Genomic DNA, 20,230 nt, shown 5'->3' on the forward strand with positions numbered 1-20,230 from the left:
AACTATCGTCTGAATAAACTATTTATTGTCCGCAATTTTTACTTATAAAGCTAATATTGATTATTTATTTCTAACATTTTATTGTTTTCTCTCCAGCAGACATTCCGTGCTACGATTTATACTCACCACTTCTGTATAATCATACTGATGTCTCGTGCTGCGTACGTTCGTACGCGGTTGCCAAAAATAACTGGCAAAAATTACATGGAGGCAGTCATGAGAATTATACACATTTCTTGCCGCAGTATAGCGCGAGGTTTTACAGCGCACTCAAACGACAAACTAAAAAGAACCCTGTAACGATCTAATCCCGCGAAAGTCGTCCGAGTGAGTATATATCCGAGCTGGATGCCGGCCGCAGGAATATTCCCACATGATAAAAACAGAAGCAATTTGCCAAAACGTCGACTTGATGGCTGCTCGACGCGCTTTCCCGCAGACAGTCCCGACGCGAGGGTTACCGTCGCGCTCAGTACTTCAAGGTTTAGGGTTTTGAGAGAAGGCTGGGCTATACGCGAAGGAAGGTCGACGATACGTCGACGAGAACTTACGGGACCGCCAAGCCCCCCTTCAGAGGAACACAGGAGGGTTCCTGGAGCCAGGACGCGGGAGGATATCTCGTAGGAGGAAAGTGGGATGTAAATTGCTCGCACGTACATTAGTCATCATCACTCGCAGCCCTTACCTCAACTTTGTCGAGAGAAGTGCCGGCCGACCCTTGGCCCCCGCCCTCCCGGCCCTCCTCTCTTTAGCCTTTTCCTCATCCGCCTCATTCGCCATCATCGTTGACATCGTCTCCTCGATGTCGAGCTTGGCTTCTCTGCATGAGCTCTTTATCGATCGTTCAATCTTTCCCTCTTTCGTGCTCGCACTGCCAGTTTTTCTTGATTGCATTTCACGCGCGCTTTATGGTGATTTTTTTTGCAGATCAAATTACGAATTTTGCCAAACTCATTTGCCTTAGAATTTTGTAAGAATTTCGAGATTGAAGGATTTTAAGAAAATAATTATAAAATAGAAAAATTTTCTCAAATTGTTGACGCATTTCATCGCCGACATCCATTTTAAGCAGCAAATGTCTTCAATCTTTCTAAAGAATTAAAAATCTTGTCGTATTTACTTAATCTGCACGCGCACATTACGTATCGTGAACATCTTTCGACAAACGGTGAATGGCGTTAATTTATTCGGCGTCTACAATCTATGTTACGTGGCTTTTCTCCTCGAGAACGGAATTTCCCTTCTGTCTCGCTATCATCCCCTTGCTTTGTGCGCCGGCGGGTAAACGACGCTTGTCTAACTTCCATAGAAATACATTTCACCAGGAAGGGAATTGCTAACAAGTTGCATGCCAGGTTTCCGTTGAAGTTTCGTTTCGCCCCGATCGTCTTCGGAACACGTGGCGTTTTCCTCTGATCTGAGCCTTATCTGCGTCAGCTTTTCAGAATATTAATTCACGAAGTTCATAATCCAGTCTTTGGCAGAAGCACTAAACCAAAAAACGCGATAGGCAAAAGTAGTGCAAGATTTTTGAAATTTTACATCTTTTTCTGTCTTTGTTGCTGAAGTATTTCTGCCTATTCGAAATAAATTCATAAAAGTACTTCGAAAGAAAATACTAGTCATCAATATTAAAAAAAATATATATATAATACATATTGATATATTGTGTTTCATATTTAATCGTTGAGACGTTTTTAATATTTTCATTAATATTTTTCATCGTGCTCTACGATTTGATCTCCGATATAAAGTTAAACAATACGGGCGACTACCGACAGACTGCTGATTATTCACCGTCGGCGATTGATTGAGATTGACATTAATAATTACCGGAGGTAAATGCGTGCACGGGTTTCCAGGTGCAAACACAATGTTAATTAATTGCTTGCGGCGCTCGACGCAAAAATCTCTTCATTATAACTTTCGCAAGATTTTGAAGCGACGAAGGAGGATGAAGTGCCTCCCAGGAAGAGCTAGCGGGATCATTTTCTTCCTCCGGGACCTTCCGGGATACGCAGGCGTCTCGGCGAGTGAAGCGGCACTCCGAGTAGTTTCCAAAGCAATTACGATTTTCAGAAGACGGACAGCGTAATTGAATATTATGCGAGCGGAAGTCGCTTTCCTCCTCTTACGGACAAAAAGAAAGAGGAAGAAAGGGAGAAAGAAAGAGAAAGATTGTAAAACTCGCCTATAAATTTTAAAAGTTTTTCGGGAAAGATGCGGGCAAATCGGCGCCTCTTAGCATGGCGTCTCCCTTTGAGGTCTTTTATTAAAAAGCATTTCACCGAGAAACCGCAGTGGTAGCCGCAGTGCTTTGCATTATATAAAAGAAGACAGTATATACTTTTAATAAGTACAAAGTGCAAGTGCACAATAAGTATTTAGTAGAATAATGTCTCTTATACAATGCTTATTTTGGAACTTTCTTAATGTTCTATTTCGTTTCATGCATATTTTACATTAATTCTAATTTTAATAACAAACCCTTTGAATATATTTTCTCTGATTTTTTTCACAAATAATCATTTGAATAATCTTTTCTACTTAAAAAAGTTAGTGCTTATTTTGCTAATGTTTTCTCATCTCTCGCAATATCCGCGTTTAAATGGTCCATTATATACACCATTTTTTCTTTAACAATATAAAAATCCAGATATTTAAAAGTTGAATATTAAGAGTTAAATGCGGAGCAGGAAAGAGAGAGAATCAACGGCTTTTTTGCTTCAAGACTACTTTGAAAATGAGGCGAGGGTGAAAGTTCCGCGAAGGTTATCGTAGCGCGAAATTTTAATCCATCCCTCGCGTCGCCCCCCCCCCCCTTCCTTTCTAGCGTTTGCTTTCACGGTCGGCGCGCTTTCCCAGCCCGGGAAAAGGGAGGCGGATAAGAAGTTGCAAAACGGAAAACAAAGAATATTAGCGCGATTAAGCGAGAGTCCTGTGGTGTACGCGCGGACTTGTCCTTTCGTTTATTCTGGTCCGAAATGGGGCTGCGACCTTCCTGCCGAGCCCCATTCGCAGGAAGTAACGACCCGGAGGAAGCGTTTGTCGGAGCTTTTTCGACTGTTTGGCCCGGGTCTCGACCCTCGGCCCGATGGAAATTTCTGAGAAACTTCAACCATCGTCGTCATCGAAGAAAAAAAAGAAAATAACGAAGGCATCTTGCAAACGCCGAATTAAAAACACGAGGTCGTTCAATCTCTTTGAAAACCTATTGATGGAAATACTTCTGAAGAGTTGCTTCGTTTTTTTTTTTTCAGAGATTTCTGCATTCGGAAATCTGTCGCGGATCAAAGAAGTTTGCGAAGCGTATACTGCTTGCCGTACTTTTCACGATGGTGTTTCCAGTTGTTCGCACTTCGTTTCATTTATGAATTCTTTGAGTCATTTGGAGACTTCAAAAAAAAAAAAAAAAAAAAACAGTAATTGGAAGCTCAGAAATTCGCAAAGTGAAAATCGCACAAATTCTTGTACGATTAATTTGTACTCGTGACTTTCCGTACATGTAATCACGCGTAAAGTAAAAAAATCAAAGTCGGAGAATGTAACAATTTTGTCAGAAATATTAGGATAATCAAATTTCTTGCTGTTAAATATTGCATTGTACTTAGATTAGAATAAATTTATCGTTAAAGCAACTTTTCTCTTAATTGTTTTCGTACACTATCGTCATTCTTGTCATCGTCTTTAAACACTTTAACGAATTTTCAACGATTTAACAAAGTTCCCTCGACAGGTTGCTGGCAGACTTGTCTAAGTAAGATGCTTAATCGATAATCGTGCCATCGTCTCGTGAGAGAAGAGACTTTCCCGTAGAAAGCTCCGTCTACGGCTGAGCGGGGGTGGCTCCCGCGGGAATGAATGACTGATGAGGATCTGTCTCTTTCACTCTCTCCGCGGGAAGCGGGACTCTGGGCGCGGCAATTCTAAGATTCACTTTACGACGACGCGAGATAAATTGCGGCCGTATGCAAATATTCAACGATACGTCAACGCCGGAGGAAACGGCTCGCTCGTCGCTTATTATTGTCCGCTCGCGTCATTATGCAGGCAAGGATAATTGACGGCTGTCATGGCAACGCCCAAATGTACCGTGAAATTATTTCTGTAACTTTTCGGGGAAAGTGCTGGAAATTGCCGCGTTATGGAAACATAAATGGAGCGCACAGTTGGCTTCACTGAATCACTGTATCTTAAAAAAAAAATATTTGTCAGCAAGAAGAAAAATATATACCTCGACATTTATTTTCGGAGAAAATATGAGAAAATAAAGCTGTTAGCATTCTATACGTAGAATGTAAGCATCACACACATTCGATAATATTATTTTCCTTTCTATATTATTATTATTTTAAAATTATTAGAGAATTCTGACAATTATACAAAATAAAAATAACACTTTTACGCCTGTCTAATTTCTATTTCTGCATTATTATTTTTCTTTTATATTCGAAAAGTTATATCTCGAGAGAAGATATATCGACATATTAAAGCATTAAGATCTTCATAGCTGACTATTGTGCATCTCGACAAATGCGTTTCGCATTTCATTTTATCGCGACAGCGTTCGCGGCTTTAAACGAGAGGCTCGTTTTTAGTACCACCGAAGGCTACGGGTTAATATCAACGTGTCATCCTCCCTCACCATCGGCGCTTCCTCTCGGGGTGGAAAAGCCCGTGGCGTCGCGACGGCGCCACGCGGCTATATACGCGCATTGACAATCTTCGCGCCACGACCCTTATGGTCGCCCGATACATTTTCGTGCGTTTATTGTTACGATTGTCGATTCGCACACTCGGTTTTCGCCTATAGATTTGCCGCCATTCGCCATTGAATTCGTATTTTCTTCCATCAACCGTCCTCCTGCTGTGCAGTTTTTTTTTTAACTTTGCGTCTGACAATATCATCGATACTGAACCAAATTGGTGCAATATTGAGACAATAACAGTTTGATGCTATAGAATCGCGGGTAATGTACAACGCTACGGTACGCAATCAAATCTGAGGATTTCAACACAGCTCGATCAGAAGTATAGTTTCAATTGCAACATATTGCACGTTGTCTATAATAATTAGTAATTATCGGTTTTAACTATTAAAATGTTCAATTTATTTATTAGGAAAATCGGTCACATAATATATTCGCAAAAATTTCTATTAATTTATATTAAAAATATTATTTTTTATATTAATATATAAAGTTAGACAAATTTTTATACTTAAGATTTCTTTCGTTTTATCATTTATATCAATTTCTTGCGTATTGTACAAGTTTAGGCAACGGAATTTCCGATATATTATTCTCACTCAAACTTTATCGAGTGCGCATCAAGTAAAAGCGTTTTTCGCAGCGCATTTCACGCTTCCTTGAATTTTTGGCCAGCACCGCCATTCGTCTTTCCGACGTTCTAACTTTCTTCATGCTTTTTTGCAATCACTGACGCGGTGCCGTATTTATGGTGGATATATAGACGAGTTTTCGTCGTCATTGGATTTGGCATTCTCGGTGTGTTTTAATAGAATAAAAATTCATCAGTAATATCAAACCTTTATGTGCAAACCGCATTGCGAACTTTTTTAATCCCGGAAACAAACATATTTCCAGCTCTCGCATTTTCGCGATCTCAAACTCTATGATTAAACTATTCACTTTAATTTCTTCTCTACGGAAATGCAAATATAATCTTCTCTTTCACGCGCGAGAAATCGTAACCTCGTTATTAGAACCGGCGGCTATTCTCCTCACTGTTGCCTTCGCGTAATGACATACGTGATCTAAGACGTTTAGTGGTCTGAACGCCAGACGGCGCAGGCAAACGCAAGAAAAAGCGTCTCCCGACGGGGATTTTACGCGAGCAAAAGCGGACACGACGGCGAAACGCAGGCAATTCGCATCGGGCACGGCGCCATTCAATTAATTTTATCTCTGGCTCTTTTGCGGAGGGTCGACACCCATACTTGTGTACGTAGGGCCCCGCATCGGCCGGCAATGCGACTACGTGCAGGTTACGGTCCCTTATTGTCGGACAATACTCGTCGCCAGGCGTAACGGCGTGTCGTAATAACGCGCTTATTCCGCACAGCCTCCGTCGCAGTTATCCGCCGACCTCTGCGACCGTAACGAGAGACGTAAGACCGGAGATTAATTAGGTTTATATCTGGCCGCGACGCAGCCAGCTCTGAATCGCGAGACTCGTTAACCCCGGGAATTAATTTCCCGTTTATTAACCCTTAGCATTAGCAGCGAGTGTCTAAAGGGGAAATATGAAGGAAGAAAGCGGGAGTGTCGCTTTACATCGTCGAAACCTTCGCCCTCTCAACGCTGCTCATTCCATTCGTTTAGATTGCGTTAAAATTTTATTATCCTGTTGTAAAAGTAAAAAATGAGAATAAAAATGGCGCGCTGTAATTAAAGTCAATAAAATTGTGTGTGTAAACAAACGACGTTCAAAATTTTATCCCAACGCATTTCTCTCCAAGTTTAAAAAGATTACGAGCGTAGGCGTGATTTAAAATTCGATTAAAGTAACCGTACAAACTTGCTACACTTGTCTATTTATCTTGTTATCTATCCCGTTTTATTTTCTCGCGTATCCAGCGGGATTCTTCTCGCTCCGAGATTAAATAAATGCCCCGAACCGCGGAAGTTCGAGAAACACGTACATTTACCTCGCCCGAGAGCGAGAAGTCCTCGGGAAAGCACTTCCACGGAAGATACTTCTCGCCGTGAAGGATGCCGCTTTCGGTTTTCGTTCTCCATTCTTCACGCGAAGTTAAAGAAGTTCGGATATTTTTTTAGTAAACCAGACTTTAGCGTCTGATGCTGCAGGCAACTCGCGGAGGAGAAAAGGAAGCAAACATCGTCGAAGGAAGATAAGAAAAGAGGCAAACACCGGAAAGAGAAAAATAAATTTTCCACGTTCTGAAAAATTCAGCGATTAAGAAGAATTGAAGTAATATGGATTTAACATAGAAATGTGACGTTATAAAATAGAAAGAAATGTAAAACGTAAAATATGACGATAAACGGCGTAATAAATAATTCGGTCCAAAATGGAAGGAGTGGCGGAAGAATCGAGAAAGATCGAGTGGAGACATATCGCACGTATGGAAGATTCTACGAGGCACAAATGGTTATACTTATGCCTTATCTCTCGCTCTGCGAGAGTTCTCTCTATCTCGCTGTATCGTTCGAGAGTTCATTCCGCCAGGATATTGTCCCGTAAAAGGAGCCGAATTTCCAGCGCGGTCGTAAAGTCGCTTTAAAAGCGATCTGCCTCTGCCGGATAACGTTCGGTTCGTCGGCACGACCCACTTCTGTACGATGTTTACGTCGCAGATTTTCGACAGTACGGAGCCGCAATAGTGATTTCGCACTTAAGGAGCTGCGCGCGCGTCTTTAGATGCGCATTTTACGCCTCGAGGCGTCGTAACAATTTGAGTCCCCTGAGCGAGATACGGGGTGCGAGTTATTTCAAGCGTGCAAAAAATTAATTTAAAACATTTTTTCCCGCGAAAAATATGCAATCTCTTGTATGTCAAAAATATTCAATATTTCGCGCGAATATTAAAACGTTAAATTTAATAACACTTTGAACGACTAATTCGCACAGACTGCAATATACAAATAAATTACATAATAATAATTAACATACGTAAATAATTAATGCACAAGATGTTACGAAGAATATTTAACAGCGAACCATACGCTGCAGTCAAAATGTTTGTTTGTACGAAGTATAGAGCAAAACTTAGAAGGTTTAATTAATCTCAAATTTTGTTCTCTAATTACAGCGTCGAAATTTCGTTGCATCGTTACATCGTTGCATCAAATTGCACGAGAGTTCAAAATCGAGTCAGTTCTGTCGAAACTTCGTTACATGGAGTTGTCATGTAGTGCGGCAGGCACCGAACGAGAATTCAATGAAATTACACTGCAATGGAAACTTTGTTCCACCGATATTCACTACATCAAAGTTTGACGTGAAAAAAAGGTAGCTCTCGCGCTGCCTACATCGCTTCAATCAATATCAGTTTCAATAATGTTGAAAAAGTTTCGATTTCAGCAATTTCGTACAATTCGGTTTCAATTTTAGCGTTTCCGAGAAATTCAATTTCAATTATAGCGATCCCGACCAAATTTCGTTCCAACTTCTGGTAATTTGAATAGAAATTTCTCCCCCGTATCTTCGCTTCAAAATTATAAAGTCCTAGAATTATACTGGAGAAGACCAAGAGAGTTTCCGACGTCATGGCATACTTTGCAATTTTATTAAGTCACTATTGACAGCGAAGCGCAAAATCACAATGTTTTGATGTCGAACTTCGATCTGTTATTCTCCGACATTACAAGCCAGCAGTTTTGTCAAACGAAATCCGGCAATGACCGCCGCGATATCTTGTGCAAACCCACACTGTTCGCATTGTTTGCTAATACGTTGGAAACGCGAACGCGCTCCGAGATCCGGATCCGGTCGGGGGAAGCCCTGTCCAAACAAGCGCGTCGTAACGGAAACGTAATATTCTTGTTTGACCCTCGTGGGTGAGCACGTTTCTGGCACCGGACGTGAGGCCGGCGGAGGAAAGAGCGTTCGTTTGCCTGGCGCCAGATATCGAGCAAGTGGAAGAGCCGGCGCATAAGTCGGCCGGGCGTCTCTCGTCTTAAAACTCACCCTCCTCCGCTGCGCGCCTCGACCCTCCCGTCGGGCGGTTCAGTTAATAGAACGCACCGCCGCAAACGGCAGGAAAGTTTTGAAACCGTTTCCGATTGCAGGGCTCGATGCTCCGCTGAGCATATCGATACTTAAGAGTTTCGTGCAGCCGAGGGAAGGTCCACTCAGCCGCGAATAAATCTGAACTTACGGCGGGTTCCGAAAAGGATAAGGGTTAATGCGACCGTTGAATTTCCGTAATTTATCCGGTAAAATTCTATAATTGAGTTTACATCGGTTTTCATCACGTTCGAGGAAAGTAATTGGAAAGCCCTTTAAGCGACGTTTACGGTCCGCCCGTCGTGTACGCGTTATTAATTAATAAATCATTATTAAAATCACGTAATACATTTTCCGCTTGGAGTTTCCTCCTTTCTCTCTCATCCATGAAATGGAATATCGCAATATAATCGGACAAGATAGCACGATGCAATTTCAAGAAGTAAAACTCGGAATGCATTCGTATGCAAAATAACTTTTAAGCCTTTCCACCCTCTATCTGGACTTTCCTCGTAGGGAGACAAGAAACGTGAGTTGCAGGCAGCGCGCTGTCATGCCGGAATAAAAGGTTCTCGGTTATTGCCTGCTTATTGCGCTGTTTTGCATGTCGCGGCGTCTAGGAATCGCATTTCCTACGTGAAACGTATCGCGCGCTGCGCCACCGCCATCGTCGACAACGACAACGCCGAGACAGGATCGTTCGCAGGCATTTCTTTTGTTGTTCCTGAGTTCACGGTTTTTTACGATCCTTTCGATGCGAGGGAGCATTTGAAATTCTGAATTCTGAACGATAATGCGCCGCGGAGAAAAGATTTCGCGAACCTAAGAGAGTCCTTGGTTGAAAAATGGAATAAGTGATGTGTCGCGTTAAAAGTGAAAAATTAATGTTTAACTGTATTTGTATTTACATTCGTATAACAGTTGTCACACTCGTTATAATAATTTGCATACTGCTCCATGCACAATCGCGTATAATTTTCAACGCTTGTCACAAAAAAGTAAGTGCGTTTCGAAAATAAATTTGAATATAGTTTAAGTTGATCGTTCAAGTGCAGCTAATAATTTTTTATAATTAGCACTAATGCGGTAATATTCATTATGCCGAGACTAACGTTTGCACTTTAATTAACGCAATTCGCAATATTTATGAGAGGCGCGCAACGTCGTTTGCCAGTCGCGTCGAAGGAGGAAACTAGCGATTAGGCTCCTCGCGATGAAGTAAATGGCTGTTGCCGAGATAAGCATAGACTCCTAAGTCTTCCGTTATGATAGTAAAGCGCGCAAAGCACGTGCATCATTAATTCGCTTAATGGCGCAGCTAACTAATACTGATTAGAGTCGGGTGATTTATGCGGATGTTTCCATTATTTATGCAGGAAGGTGATTAGCGCGAAAAGTATCAGCTGTTTAGAGTTTGCATAAAAAGTCGCTTTGAAATCTTTCACAGATAAAATTCCAAATAATTGACATTATTTTTAGAAAGTTAAATTTTCTATTACTATGTTGCCATTGTTTAATTTCGATACTGCATCAAAATCACTTTTTAATAATAATGCTATTATATTAAATAATAATAAAGTTAAAATAAATTCCAATTAATCCAATTTTTCGCTATTCGACTTTGCATAAACATATAATCTCTACACAATTATAATTGCATTAAACAAAGTCGTTTTTTTTTTCTTAAAAAGGCAAATATTTGATTTAAATATGTACCTGCATATTATTCAATTTTATTGCGCATTGCCGCGTCGCGATATTTCTTTTATATTCTCTCGCATTCGTGCACGTCTTTACAAAACGCAAAGGTGCACAAAACGCATCGTAGAGCGTGGCGTTTACGCGTGTAATGCGCGGACAAATGGAGGCGCAGCCGAGAGGAAATCATCTTGAGGACGATAACGAGCGGACGAGATGTGCCTGCAGAACGATTATTACCGCAGACGGAGAAAGCTCTCGGCGCAATAAACGCAACGTCGGTGCAGCGCGATCGCGCGCTGCTCGATGTTGCAGCAGCGCTGCATTCGTGTTTTCCACTCCGTGGAGCTTCGCGTATGCATCTTCACAGACGTGATGCGGATGTCGGTGTCTCGTTTAAATTCGCTTTCGCGCTCCATTAATCCGGGAATGCTCTTTGTCCGTTGCTCGGTGACGAGAGAACCGGCGAGGAAAATGCGCCGAAAGCACGAATCGCACTTTTATCTTACTTTTGAATAATGAAAAACGCTCGTGCCGCAGAAGTAATTCCGTCCGGTTTTCGGGAACGGGAAACGACGCTTATTACGTCGCAATAAGTACGGCCTTAACGACAGCGGCCTCCCCCGGGGAGGACTAATTCCCCGCTTTTTGTCGTGGTAGAACGCGCGAATTATCGCCCTTTAGCGAGCCATCGCGATGACGTCGTCAGCAAACGTCTACCAGACGAACGAGCAAAAAATTTTGCCCTCCGCCGGAAATGTTGAACTGCGAAAAAGGGTTCTTAACGTGGGTAGAATTTTTGAATGATAATTTGAATATTTATCATTTCAGTTTGCAATATTCAGTTTGCAGTAATAGCAATGATAATTAAAAAAATTCTTATTCCGTGACAAAAATCTTTGTGAAGATTTAATATTATACATTTGCAAATGGTGGCTTATCGTCTCCGATGAAGTTCGCGCGTGTAAAATCAAGGCTGTCTGCCGCGTGTCGCGACATCGCGGCCTGAAATTCTATCGACCTTCCGAAGAATGGGCGCGGGATTGCCTCTGACACGGAATAATTCACTCCTCGTATCATCCGATGGCGAAATGCACCGCGTCGACCAAAACTCTTTCGTTCCCGTGCGACACGGCGGAGAGATTTTAAACTTTCCTATCCTCGCGCGAGAACAGCGATATGGCGAAGTTCTTACGGTCTAGACGAATCCTCGCCTCGGCGTGAGGATAATCCGATACGGCTTGCCGGGAATGTAATTTACTCGAGGGGGGGTCGGCCCCGTCACCGTCAAACCCCGAAGAACCCCTTCATCCCTTTCCCCGCTCGCCTCCCGCTCACCCACTCGCCGTATCCGGTGTCCTCGCGTCTCTCGCGGACACATTTTCCGGAGTGTATTAGATTTTCCTCACGGGAGTTTTGTACTCTCTTAATTTGAAACAGTGAAAATTCCACTGATTCTATCAGTGATTCAATATTTCACTTCGCAATCAGTAGGCTATGACGAATTCACTGATAAAATAGTTCCCGTCGATATGCATTTGTTCTCGCCACTAAAGCGCACTACGCACTACGCTCTCCCCATTGCTGTCCGTATATACGCAGATCTTTCTCTCGTCGAATAAGTATTGTGTCCAGCCGAATAAGTATTGTGTCCATTTGTGATTATCTCTCACATCTTAAATTCACAGCTCTGAGGTAAGTATTAATTAAGCTTCTTCTACAATGATCGTAATAAGGCTGTAAGGTAAGAAAATACATAATTCGTTCGCTCGCAATCTTTCCGCGCTTTATACTGGGTCTATTACGGCCTTACGTTACGTTATTGTAGAGAATAAGATTTATATTTATTTAATTACATGCAATTTATTATAGTCGAGTGATATTAAAGACGAAGCTATTATATGTGTGTATAATTATATAACCTCAAAAAAACTTCAGAGAAATTATTGTTACTTCTTTAAGAGATGTTTATTACAAAAATTAATTTTAGATGTTAGTGTACATTAATTTACGTCGATTACATGAAACAATGACTATCCGATTTTCATGAAATCAAGTTATGAAAGATTAAGACACCTTTTTGTTATGAACTAATTCTTATATATTGTTTGAACTAATCAAAAATATGAACAGATTATAAATATTTATATATAAATATTATAATAAATATATAAAATCTTTAGTTAATATTTTAATATTTAACACAATATTTATAGTAAATACAAAATTAAAAAATTTATCAAAATATTTTATAAATTTTTTAATTTTGTACTTACTATAAATATTGTGTTAAATATTAACTGATTATTAACTAAAATATTAACTTAATATTTTATATATTTATTATAATATTTATATATAAATATTTATAATCTGTTCATATTCTTAATCAGTTCAAACAATATATAAGAATTTGTTCATAACAAAAAGGTGTCTTAATCTTTTGTGCTGTTTGAGTATCAAATATATCAAAAGAAAAGAATTTTAATACTGTAGTATTCTCGATAGTATTATAATTATATCACATAATTCTTTCCATATTTACAGCTACTTCTATAACAACAAATGGAGGCTGCTGTTGCGACATCATCAAATGATTTCATCAATTATTTGCAGTCAATGGGTATTGATGGAGCCACATTAAATATATTTCAAGGTTATATTAACTTTTTATTTTTCATATAATTGGAACATATCTCTCAATTACATATTTATATTTATTTATATAGAAGAAACTTTTTGGATCTACAAAGGTTTTATTAGTTGGAATTATGGTTAGTCTTCTGATAACAGATCTGGTGTTGCACACGTGACTAGATATTTTAATAAATCTTTATGCTTCTGAACATAAGTTAACAAAGAAAAAATAGCATTTGCAAATATCGAATTTACATTGCTTTTTTTCATTATTTTTTATATATTGAGCAGAACAAGAATGTAATAATCTCTTACATGAAGGATACATTTCCAAATAGAAGACATTGGATCAGTACAGCAAATCCAAGCATCACAGAAATTTTTAAAAAATATCCACGATTGATGGATTACAATGGAGAAATGGTATAGCTCATTATGTTATTTAAAAACATTACGTTAACATTTAATATAATAAAAATTAGTTTAATAAAAATTAATTTATTTTAGATTAATGTAGAGTTTCAACAAATGTTTACTGGATTAGAAGATAACTTTTTAACTCGATTTCCTGCGTACTATAGTCAGAGAATAATATCGTATGCTAAAATGCATCGACGTGATGTGTACGACCAAGTAACCTTTAAAATCGATGGTAAAATAGTAATACTTATTTTTGTACAAATATTTTTATTTCTTTACTAATATAAATTAACATTTTTCTTCTTATTTAGAACATATGAGAGCATTGATCATACTCGCAGAATTATTACCAGATAGCAATGCCTTACAAAGAAAAAAAGGAAAACAAACTCGAAAGGGTAAAGGAAAAAAAAGGTGAGAATAATAAAGTTAGAATTTATAATAAATAATTATTTGAAATGATGTTTCAAATATGTGTGTATTCGAAACGAGTTTTGAATTCGTTTTAATGGCAATAGTTAATAATAATAGTTTATAATAGTTTATCTCATTGTCTCATAATTATCTTTAGCAATATGAAGATGAGGAAATACACGATAATAAGACTGATGAAGCACAAGCAGAAAACTTTTGTTCAGAGGTTGCCACTAATGATAATGCTCGTTTCTTGCTTCAAATTATTCCAGTATGTTTTATAACGTGTAACTAAATGTGTATGCACAGTATTTACAATTTTATCATCGAAGTTATTCATTCAATATAATTCTGTTCTTATATTTATTATATATTTTATTATATCTACATAATTTTTTTCAGGAAGGAAGTGATGTACGTCAATTTGTAACGTCTTTTATATCTTCCGAAAATACGAATGTTCAGCCATTCATCGTGTGTGTGCGAGGCTCAAGAAAAAATAAATATTTTGTTCAAGGGGACGGATGGTTTATAGAAGTCCCGGATAAAGCTGATCCCATAGTATCGTTCGACTTATTATTTAAGCTATTTTATGTGCTCAACGTATCTTATCCTGTATCTTTAAACAATTTTTTTAACTTTATCGATTTTTATATATTTAAAATCGCCAAAAAAACGAGCAGTGTAGTAACATCATTGCATGTAAACATTACAAATTTTCAAATTGAATAATATGTTCATATAATGCAATGACTACTTCATTATTTAACATTTTTTGTCATCTCATCTTTCCCGACCATATTCAATAAATAAATATTTTCTTCTTGATTGGTGATTTCGATCAAATGAATATATCAATGTCAAATAATTTAATTTCATTGCTTTATTCATTGGATCGAAATTGCCAATAAAGAAAGAAATGTTTATCTTTATTTCGATTTCAATAGAAAATTCTCTTTTATTTCACTAGTTGAATCAGTGAATAAGCGAATAAGATATCCATTGATTTATGCAGTGACAAAGTAATGTCACTGATTCAAACAGAGAGTATGTACTGATTCGCAGTGGTATACTTATAACTTCAACAAATAGTGACTATTCACTGCAAATTAGTGAGTTTTCACTGTTTCAAATTAAGAGAGTAAATACAATATCTTGTTCGTGGCAAAATAGCAGATGATCCAATAACTCCGCAGACGTATATTGAGTGGGGTCTCCTTTAATAAATTACATCGCTACTTCACCGTAGATTGCGTATGTAAAGCCTCCAATTTTTAGACGTAATTTGAGACGAATCTAATAATAATTTTTAAATTAATTGTGGATCAAGCGAAATTATTTCTTTGTAATTGTAATTTCATATAATTATATATTTCTTATTAATGTTAATAGTATATTATGATATTAAATGCGCTGCAGCTGTTCGATTGACAGCAAGCACAAAATTAATGATTATCTTGTCAAACAGGAAATCATTCTGGTTTTTCATCTGTTCGCAAAAACACGCTTATATGTTCTCTCTCTCTCTTTCGTACACTACATAAATTATAATTATTCCTTACGTGTAATAAGAGAGTTTCTCGCTGAACACTAATCAATAACGACATAAAGTAATTATATCTTCGGTATATACGATTTAACCGGTGTACGTTGCAGTACGCGGAATTAATGAGACCGGCAGCTATCCAAATTTCAATCTAAATTACACGTTTGGAAAAATGCCAGCAGAAATGAAGTCAACAAAGACGGGCGGGAAGGGAAGTGAGTAAACTTGACCAGTGCATTCGATTTTGCGAGATCAGCAGGCTAATTTCCCTAATTCCCGGATCGCCGCGCTTAATTTCGGCAGAAATTAGGTAGATTTAATCCTCGCGGTGGTTGAAATTTATTGCAGCCTACATGCCGCGCGGCGCCGACAACGCTCGTGACTGGAAAAGTATTAAGTGGATTTGTGGAAATACCGTTGCGCTGCTGTCCTGCACGGATTACTTATACATTTGCTCGCTGAATAATTAGCTGTTGTGCCCCAGCAGCAACAAAAAAAAAAAAAGAGAGAGAAAAAGGATATATCCGTTCTCCCACGCAATGTAATTAATTTTATCTGCCCTCTGACATCTTACGCGGTTCCCACTATTCTAATAGTGCCGCACAGAATGAAAACATTTCCTCGTACTATGGAAAGCATTAAGAAAAACTTATAATTAATTATGTAAGTACTGCCGCGATATAATTATTTAATTATATTTGCGAGAAATTTCATCAATTGCGTGTAATATCATTAGCTCAAACTTCAATTATGTAATTTAAGTGCAGTTTGCAGCAATATATATTTAAAAATAATTATATTATAATAAAAAGAGCGTTAAAAAACCCCTAAAAGTTATGTGCGCAACTTTTATATTATTTATTACTCGATGATGTGTAATCTTATATGTGCAAACCTATCAATTCATGACGCCACGGGCGTTTCGTACAGAGCGACACAAAGGAGCACAAAGGACCATAAGCATCCTTCCCCTCCCATTATATGTGCGAAAAGAGGCGTTCGTGATCCCGCAATTGCGCCGAGGATAATTTGACAACAATCGACGGTCGGCAGTCTTTCGAGTTCGACTTACGATCGCGTGATGCACGATAAATAAATTCGTATACTCGCGGAAAAATCCGTTCGCGAAAAACGCGTAAATCAGGCGAGATTACACCGAGCGGACCGGGCCGAGGGGTTGCTACCCTCTATAAGCCTACGCTTGTTTTTGTCGTGATATTTTATAGGCTTGCAAAAGGGGCGCGGAAAAAGGCATGTCAAAAGCACGCTATCCACCTATCATTCTCATTCTGTTCGGATGGGTCCGTCTTACGACGAGATGTTCCTCTCTGCTGGCGACGCGGCAACGAGCAGAGAGTGGATTAAAACGCGGCACGGAGTTCGGAATATTGCGCCGCCCCGCGTGCATGCGCGCGATCTTTTCATCTCGATGGAAACGTCGAGGTAATCACGAGTGCTTTACGCCGGAAATTGCGTGGCGGGAAATGAAGTGTGGTATAAGTGTCTCGAATATATGCGCGACTATATAATGAAATATCGCGTAATACGGAATATCGTGTAAAAGCGCGGATTTTCTCGCTTAATATGTTGTCGCGAACATGTAAATTTTATTATTCGGAACGGTGTTACATAATAATCGCTTCAATATGAAATTATTTCCGACTTTGAGAGGTGTTTTTATATGTCAAGGTTTAAATATTAAAATCGTGAAAATTCTATATAACCTTATTATATAATATATAAATTTCTATGTTTGTTAAATATCTAAAAATTAATATTCAGAAAATTCATATCTTTGAAAGTGTTAGTGAAAAAATCATACTGCGAGTTTACAAGCGTCGCTATGCCAACGTTATAAGAATATAAAATAATTATACAAACACTGTGCAACTATTATAGACAGTTTTAAGAATCAATGGACCCAAGTTCCTAAAGTGCCTTAGATAATACATTTAATCAGCGATACTGATTAGTGATAACGTGTCGAACGATCCAATGGGTGTCGCAAGAATTATCAGCAACAAGGAAATAAATCAGTTGGCGGCGATTATTATTATTACCGGCGCCGGCATTAGGCGCCTCGCTAGAAGTGACGTAACGCGAATAAACTGCGCGAAGAAGAGAAACGTGATTACGGAAGAGACGCTCTCCCTCTCACTATCTCGAGGTCCAGGGTTTCTGCAGTCTTGCGGGGTCTTGGTTTACGAGGGTCGCCGTTATCTGATACGGCGAGCGGCGCCGAATGCCACCGCAGAGCCGCTCAGCCAGTCGCGCGTGCAAGTCTGGTTCAGCCAAGACCACCACAGCCAGAACCATCCTCGCAATTGCACTCTTGCTCTGGAGAGAGAGAGAGAGAGAGAGAGAGAGAGAGAGAGAGAGAGAGAGAGAGAGAGAGAGAGAGAGAGAGAGAGAGAGAGAGAGAGAGAGAGAGAGAGAGAGAGAGAGAGAGAGAGAGAGAGAGAGAGAGAGAGAGAGAGAGAGAGAGAGAGAGAGAGAGAGAGAGAGAGAGAGAGAGAGAGAGAGAGAGAGAGAGAGAGAGAGAGAGAGAGAGAGAGAGAGAGAGAGAGAGAGAGAGAGAGAGAGAGAGAGAGAGAGAGAGAGAGAGAGAGAGAGAGAGAGAGAGAGAGAGAGAGAGAGAGAGAGAGAGAGAGAGAGAGAGAGAGAGAGAGAGAGAGAGAGAGAGAGAGAGAGAGAGAGAGAGAGAGAGAGAGAGAGAGAGAGAGAGAGAGAGAGAGAGAGAGAGAGAGAGAGAGAGAGAGAGAGAGAGAGAGAGAGAGAGAGAGAGAGAGAGAGAGAGAGAGAGAGAGAGAGAGAGAGAGAGAGAGAGAGAGAGAGAGAGAGAGAGAGAGAGAGAGAGAGAGAGAGAGAGAGAGAGAGAGAGAGAGAGAGAGAGAGAGAGAGAGAGAGAGAGAGAGAGAGAGAGAGAGAGAGAGAGAGAGAGAGAGAGAGAGAGAGAGAGAGAGAGAGAGAGAGAGAGAGAGAGAGAGAGAGAGAGAGAGAGAGAGAGAGAGAGAGAGAGAGAGAGAGAGAGAGAGAGAGAGAGAGAGAGAGAGAGAGAGAGAGAGAGAGAGAGAGAGAGAGAGAGAGAGAGAGAGAGAGAGAGAGAGAGAGAGAGAGAGAGAGAGAGAGAGAGAGAGAGAGAGAGAGAGAGAGAGAGAGAGAGAGAGAGAGAGAGAGAGAGAGAGAGAGAGAGAGAGAGAGAGAGAGAGAGAGAGAGAGAGAGAGAGAGAGAGAGAGAGAGAGAGAGAGAGAGAGAGAGCGAGCGAAGTTAACGAATCGGCGCAAGACGAAGGCCATAGTTTACAGGTGCTTCGACCGACGGACCGACCGGAGGCTTGGCTCTCGAAGTTCGATCGAGTTCGTTGCTATTTGCTCTCCGATAGTAACGTATTTCACCACCGCTTTAATTTCCTCTACGATGTAGAGACGGCCAAGAATATGAGAGAGAATAAAAATGCCAGACATGGAGATATGATATTGGCTCTTTTCAGAAAAATATGAAAAGTTTGATTGCTCAATTGTCCGCATAATTTGCGTTTATATCATTGCGACGCTTAAAAAGTTTGAAACTATAATGTTACATAATGTTTAACAATATGTTAACATCAATGCAACAAAGTGTATTTATGGCTCAAATTATCGATTTTTTTAACTTAAAATAATATTTATTTTTTGAAACACAAACTTTAGTAAATATGACAAATTAATATTTATACAACGGAGTCTTTCATTTTTTCGCTTTTACGGAGACAAATTTATCGGTTCAAAAATAATTTGTGTAACAACTTACCTTGTTGATTTGCCGCTGCAACTTTGTGATAGTCGCTCGATCCCGTTGAGCCGCGATACGTTCCGCCAGCAACGCTTGTTCCAGCTCTTGCACTCGCTCCTCCAAGCTCTCCTGCAACAGCAGAGAACGGAATATTGTAAAAAAAATGAGATAGCAAAGTGACAGAATTACACATACATATTTATTGTCGCAGGTGAATAAATATTTCATACACTGCATGTAAATGGTACGAGAATAACTGAATAAAAATTGAAACCGCTTGAACGTCAAAAAAAAAAAGAAAAAAAAAGTACACACGGTTTGTACGCGCATGATCGGAAGCGCTTTACATCGAATTCCAATTAACTTTTCGTCGAGCGACGCAATTCTCAAATACGTCCGTAACTTTCGACTGGATGCTCTCGACGTAATTCCCGTTACCTGAGTTTTAAGCTGCCTTAACGGAGGCTTAGACTCTAAGAAGAGATCACACTCTCCTCCGTATACTTGGAGATTACCGTGCCGATGCGCATCGGATTCCCGAAAGCGAGAAACCTTGTCGGTCCAGTCGATTCTCGTCTGCTTGCGGTTCGTCGACAAAGATATCGATGCTTCCAAGTAGCCCCGAAGTGGCTTCGACCTTAGAAGTCTCGGTTTAAATTAACCACGAAGTTAGTGTGACACTAATTATAAAATATATCTCAAACTTTGATCTAATTCTTAATCAAGAAAATACAAGGAAATTAATCCATCATTTATTTTAATATAAAATTTTAACAAACATTATTCATATTAATAGCATTTTTATTTAAATCATGAATAAATATTTTTGAAAAGTTATTAAAAATTAGATCAATTCTTTAAAAACTTTTATTAATGAAATTATAATTAATTTGATATTAGAATTTCGGAGCTCGTTCAACAAGCACGCGAAATCGACCGTCTCAAGTCCATCGCTATTTTCACGAGAAGCTTGGCGACGCCGCCACAAGCCATCCCCGAATTGATTTACATCCTTCGCAAAGCATTTCTGA

At 39.4% G+C, this 20,230-nt stretch overlaps 2 protein-coding genes across 10 annotated transcripts in view; one reads left to right on the forward strand and one right to left on the reverse strand.

The window, feature by feature from the left end:
* Positions 1 to 20,230, reverse strand: part of LOC105669778 (nuclear mitotic apparatus protein 1-like) — a 235,651-nt gene that overhangs the window by 42,173 nt on the left and 173,248 nt on the right. For all 9 annotated transcript variants that reach the window (XR_010887826.1, XM_067346996.1, XM_012362895.2 and 6 more), the window contains one exon: positions 19,218 to 19,328. Coding sequence is in view for 6 of the 9 variants with exons in the window: in XM_067346996.1 (XP_067203097.1) it covers positions 19,218 to 19,328 (111 nt within the window). In the remaining 3 variants the exon portion in view is untranslated. The remainder of the gene's footprint in view (positions 1 to 19,217; positions 19,329 to 20,230) is intronic.
* LOC105669780 (uncharacterized) lies at positions 11,651 to 14,626 on the forward strand. The gene is made up of 7 exons (XM_067354221.1): positions 11,651 to 12,105; positions 12,958 to 13,066; positions 13,339 to 13,470; positions 13,555 to 13,699; positions 13,779 to 13,881; positions 14,039 to 14,152; positions 14,284 to 14,626. The coding sequence occupies exons 3-7, from the start codon at positions 13,363 to 13,365 to the stop codon at positions 14,309 to 14,311; spliced, it is 498 nt and encodes a 165-aa protein (XP_067210322.1). The 5' UTR covers positions 11,651 to 12,105; positions 12,958 to 13,066; positions 13,339 to 13,362; the 3' UTR covers positions 14,312 to 14,626.

The sequence above is a fragment of the Linepithema humile genome, chromosome 1, assembly GCF_040581485.1.
Source record: "Linepithema humile isolate Giens D197 chromosome 1, Lhum_UNIL_v1.0, whole genome shotgun sequence".
NCBI lineage: Eukaryota > Metazoa > Arthropoda > Insecta > Hymenoptera > Formicidae > Linepithema > Linepithema humile.

Excerpts from the sequence above, each read along its gene's own strand:
- LOC105669780 (XM_067354221.1), top strand. The coding sequence starts at position 13,363 with ATGAAGGATACATTTCCAAATAGAAGACATTGGATCAGTACAGCAAAT. Across the intron at positions 13,471-13,554 it reads TGGATTACAATGGAGAAATG|ATTAATGTAGAGTTTCAACA; the intron begins GTATAGCTCATT and ends AATTTATTTTAG. Across the intron at positions 13,700-13,778 it reads AGTAACCTTTAAAATCGATG|AACATATGAGAGCATTGATC; the intron begins GTAAAATAGTAA and ends CTTCTTATTTAG.